Genomic DNA, 5,149 nt, shown 5'->3' with positions numbered 1-5,149 from the left:
ATAGGCTACAATGCTAATACCTAATATGACCACGAACGTCAGTGCACTCAGTGGCGCGAGGCAGCAGGGCCCGCCGGCGAATATCTCCTGCTGCCTCGGCGACGGGCCCCCATTGGGTCCCGACCGTTCCGGGCCCGGGGAGCCCTGCCCCTACAGCCCCCCCTGAAGCTCCGCCCCTGAGGGGCAGGACAGATGAGAAGAGATGTATCAGCTTTGAGCTTTGCCAGAACACAGTAGCTTCTCAACACGTCTCTCTAAAGAGGAAGACTTCCCAAATGGATGAACTCTGCTTTCCACAACTCTTCAACAAATCCTGCAGGAAGTCTACGCCAGCTCAGTCAGATGTCCTGCTCGCTTACATCCTGCTGTCCTTCATCGCTCTGATCACTGCAGCTCTCAACCTGCTGGTCATCATCTCTATCTCCCACTTCAGGCACTGACAAACTTTCAGCTTGTATATGTTCATGATTGAAAATTAACATGATTTAGCAACAAATATATTCCTTTCAATGAATGCTTCAGATAATAGTTGTGCTGTTTTAAATGATAACATATTCAAACCTGACGTTGTGTGACAAAATAGTTAAAGCAGGCACTCCTCAAAAAATGCATATCCATTCAAATGTCTTTTTTTGTGTTTTAGTGCTGTTTGTTGTCACAAGCTATTGTTGATCATTTTATTTATGATGATATTCTTCCTTTCCAGGCAGCTCCACACCCCCACTAACCTCCTCATCCTCTCCCTGGCTGTCTCAGACTTCCTTGTGGGCCTAATTTCGATGCCTGTTACAATCCTTTTAACAGAGGCTTGCTGGTACTCGGGTGACCTGATGTGTGCTTTGTATTTAATCGCTAATTTTATCATTACCTCTTCTACGGTTGGAAACATGGTGCTCATATCCATTGATCGTTATTTTGCTATTTGTGACCCTCTACATTACACCACCAGAGTAACTCTGAACAGAACAAAAATCTGCATCTGTCTTTGTTGGATTTGCTCTGTTATCTATAATTGTCTAATTTTAAAGGACTTTCTAAGACAACCTGATTCACATAACTCTTGCCATGGAGAGTGTGTAATTGTCATTGACAATATCACAGGAGCTGTTGACTTAGTTGTTACCTTTATTGCCCCCATTACTGTTATCATAGTTCTGTATATCAGAGTGTTTGTGGTGGCTGTGTCTCAGGCTCGAGCCGTGCGATCTCATGTTATCGCTGTCACTATGCAACGTTCAGTTGGTGCAACTGCTAAGAAATCTGAGATGAAAGCAGCCAGGACTCTTGGTGTTGTTGTCCTTGTGTTTTTAATATGTTTTTTTCCATATTACACTCCTTCCCTTATAGGCGAGGATATTGAAAATATTAGTTCAACCTCAGTCATTGTAGTCTGGTTTCTGTATTTTAACTCCTGTCTGAACCCATTGATTTATGCCTCGTTATACCCCTGGTTTAGAAAATCTATCAAGCTCATTGTTACCCTTAAGATACTTCAGTCTTACTCGTGTGATTCTAAAATACTGTAAAGGCGGGCTGGGGTTGAGTTATATTCTAAAAAACCTCTGTTCAGATGGACATATTTTTGCTATTGTTGCTGAGTCAGAATGCAATATGTAATGGCTGAAGAAAAATAAGACATTATTTATTGAAGTAAAACATATGTAAAATATATTAAATAATAGTTTTATACAAAATAAAACTTGAAACTATTACATTGTGTGGTAGAAGTAGTAGTTTTTGACCTCTGTTGATTTCAGTTTGACCAGTATTCTGGTAATGATATGTTCAATTGTTAATTTTCTAGACAATATGCAGTACAGACTGATTGAGTATGTCGTTGGCAGAAGGTCAGTCTGCAACTTCAAACAAAAAGACAGAGCCGTCGCGTGCGTCTGTGTGTGTGTGTGTGTGTGTGTGTGTGTGTGTGTGTGTGTGTGTGTGTGTGTGTGTGTGTGCGTGTGTGTGTGTGTGTGTGTGTGTGTGTGTGTGTGTGTGTGTGTGTATGTGTGTGTGTGTGAGTGTGTGTGTGTGTGTGCGTGTGTGCATGTGTGTGAGCGAGAGAGAGAGAGAAAAAGTAGAGAAGGTTTTACTGACACATAACAGATTTGGTTCTCCAACACACTGACGATAAAATATAACAAGAACAAAAATAAATCTTGTTGAGTGCTCACACATGTTTATTTTACCATTGCCCATGATCATTTACATGTACTGTCTCTTGAAATAATGAGGGATTAAAATGTAGGAAACCATTCATAATATTTAGGCTGACAATAAGAACTAGAGAATGCAATTCCTGAAGAAATTGCTAGTGGGAAGGCTTTATGCTGAAATGTAATGTGTAAGAAGAAAGTGAAAAATTTAGATTGAAATGATACATGAACACGGGGGCTTGATTGTGTGATGAGAGAAGAAAAGAAAGTAAAAAGGCTTGGAAAAGCAGCAGAATATTTGAACTGCAAACTTTTGAACTAACTTGATGGTGAATGATCTGTCACCATGCCAGCGGCATTTGATGACATCCCATAATACGCTTAGACGCGTTGATGGCTGCATCGTTACCAAACCTGTGAAGTTTTGGGCCGTTTGGAGCATTTTCACTGAAGTTATGAGAAATCCGTGTTTCATGTCGGGCATTGTGTTGCCATGGCAACGGCATTTCCCCATAGATGTCTTCACGACTGGACTGTTAGCACACATGTGAAGTTTGATTACTTTTTGAACCTTTTCATAGGAGTTATAGCGACATCGTGTTTTATGGCGAGGGATGCGTTTCCATGGAAACGGCATATGGTGAGATCTCAGATTTGGCGTAGAGCTGTTGAGGCATGGACTGGTGATATACAAGTGAAGATTGGGGGACGATTGGACCGTGTCCATTGGACTTACAGCGACATCGTGTTTCATGGCGAGTGGTCTGTCGCCATGGCAACGGCATTTGATGACACCCCATAATATGCTTAGTTGCGTTGATGGCTGCATCGTTACCAAACCTGTGAAGTTTTGGGCCGTTTGGAGCATTTTCACCGAAGTTATGAGAAAACCGCGTTTTTAATGGAGAGCATTGTGTTGCCATGGAAATGGCATTTCGAAGAAATCTCAAAACTGTCCCGTAGATGTCTTCACGGCTGGACTTTTAGCACACATGTGAAGTTTGAGCACTTTTTGAACATTTGCATAGGAGTTAATGTATAGCGACATCGTCTTTTATGGCGAGGGATGCGTTTCCATGGAAACGGCATTTTCCCATAGATGTCTTCACGACTGGACTGTTAGCACACATGTGAAGTTTGATTACTTTTTGAACCTTTTCATAGGAGTTATAGCGACATCGTGTTTTATGGCGAGGGATGCGTTTCCATGGAAACGGCATATGGTGAGATCTCAGATTTGGCGTAGAGCTGTTGAGGCATGGACTGGTGATATACAAGTGAAGATTGGGGGACGATTGGACCGTGTCCATTGGACTTACAGCGACATCGTGTTTCATGGCGAGTGGTCTGTCGCCATGGCAACGGCATTTGATGACACCCCATAATATGCTTAGTTACGTTGATGTCTGCATCGTTACCAAACCTGTGAAGTTTTGGGCCGTTTGGAGCATTTTCACCGAAGTTATGAGAAAACCGCGTTTTTAATGGAGAGCATTGTGTTGCCATGGAAATGGCATTTCGAAGAAATCTCAAAACTGTCCCGTAGATGTCTTCACGGCTGGACTGTTAGCACACATGTGAAGTTTGAGCACTTTTTGAACATTTGCATAGGAGTTAATGTATAGCGACATTGTCTTTTATGGCGAGGGATGCCATGGAAACGGCATATGATGACACACCCCATAATTGACGTAGAGATGTTGAGGGCAGGACCATTAACCTTTATCTGAAGTCTGCTGCTCTGAGCATGTCAGTTGGAGTTATGACATCATCGTGTTCCATGACACAGCTGTTTATATTTGAGCTAACGAGGTGTCCAGTTTTTTTTTTGTTTTTATGGTTGATTTGTGTTTTTTTATACTTCCATTTGAATTGAGAGGATATAGTGTTTATTTCTTTAAACCAATATTGGGGGGTTTGAAGGGGAATTGAGGATATTACTGTATAGGTCAATCTTGGTAGGACATTCATTTTTAACACATTCACCCATCCCCACAGCGATAGGGGTAAAGAAGTCCATCTTCTCAAGTCATCTTTAATAGTTCTAAGTAAGCCTGGACCATTCATTTCGAAATTATTGTTAATTGGTGATCTGATGTTTATGCCCAAGTATCTCAATCCATCAGCTTTCCAAACAAATGAAGCAGAGCCTGTGATTAGAGTGAGTCGGACAGTTTAGTGGCATGGCTTAACTTTTACTCCAATTTATTTTATATCCTGAAAATAAGCTAAATTCTTGAATAACCTCCAGCACCTTAGGTATAGAGTTTAGTGGGTCAAATAATATTAAAAGGATATCATCAGCGTATACGTTTATTTTGAACTGATGTCCGGGTGGCACAAGGCAAGGGCTCAAGAGCTAAAATTAATATTAGAGGGGATATTGGACATCCCTGCCGTGTTCCCCGATGTAGGGGGAAAGGATCAGAAAGCATGTTGTTGCTTCTGACTGAGGAGACTGGCTTATTGTAAAGTGATTTAAACCATCTCATACAGACAAAGCCAAATCCAAATTTGTATCGAACATTAAATAAATATGGCCATTCTATTCTTTATAAGGCTTTCTCTGCATCCAGTGATATTGCCATTGCTGGGAGATGGAGGGAGATAGCGCTAAATATCACCTGGAGCAGTCTTCTCATGTGATTAGCTGACTGGCGTCCAGCTACAAATCCTACCTGGTCTAGATTCACTAGGGATGGAATAACTTCCTCCAAACGAAGGGCTAGGATTTTTGCAAGGTGTAACAATGATTACACCTTGTAATCATTGTTAAGAATCTTAGGGGTCGGTAGCTGCTCATGTATTGATGAACTTTCTCAGGTTTTGGAAGTAGACATAATGTGGCGCTGGTACGCATTGTTAGGGGCATTGATTGATTTTCTATCATGTCGTTATACAACATAACCAACAATGGCGACAACACTTCCAGAAAGCATTTATAAAATTCAATACTTACTCGGAACCAGTGGCGGCTGGTGCATTTTAACATGATT

General features: G+C 41.4%; 1 protein-coding gene across 1 annotated transcript; it reads left to right on the top strand.

Annotated features, from left to right (window-relative positions):
• Positions 1 to 275: 275 nt before the first annotated feature.
• Positions 276 to 1,526, top strand: LOC307029729 (trace amine-associated receptor 8a-like; the record flags this gene model as incomplete). Its single annotated transcript, XM_079665810.1, has 2 exons — positions 276 to 433; positions 707 to 1,526. The coding sequence occupies 2 exons, from the start codon at positions 276 to 278 to the stop codon at positions 1,524 to 1,526; spliced, it is 978 nt and encodes a 325-aa protein (XP_079521936.1).
• Positions 1,527 to 5,149: the final 3,623 nt, after the last annotated feature.

The sequence above is a fragment of the Notothenia rossii genome (assembly GCF_949606895.1).
Source record: "Notothenia rossii genome assembly, chromosome: 2".
NCBI lineage: Eukaryota > Metazoa > Chordata > Actinopteri > Perciformes > Nototheniidae > Notothenia > Notothenia rossii.
This window is presented reverse-complemented; position numbering and strand designations above follow the sequence as displayed.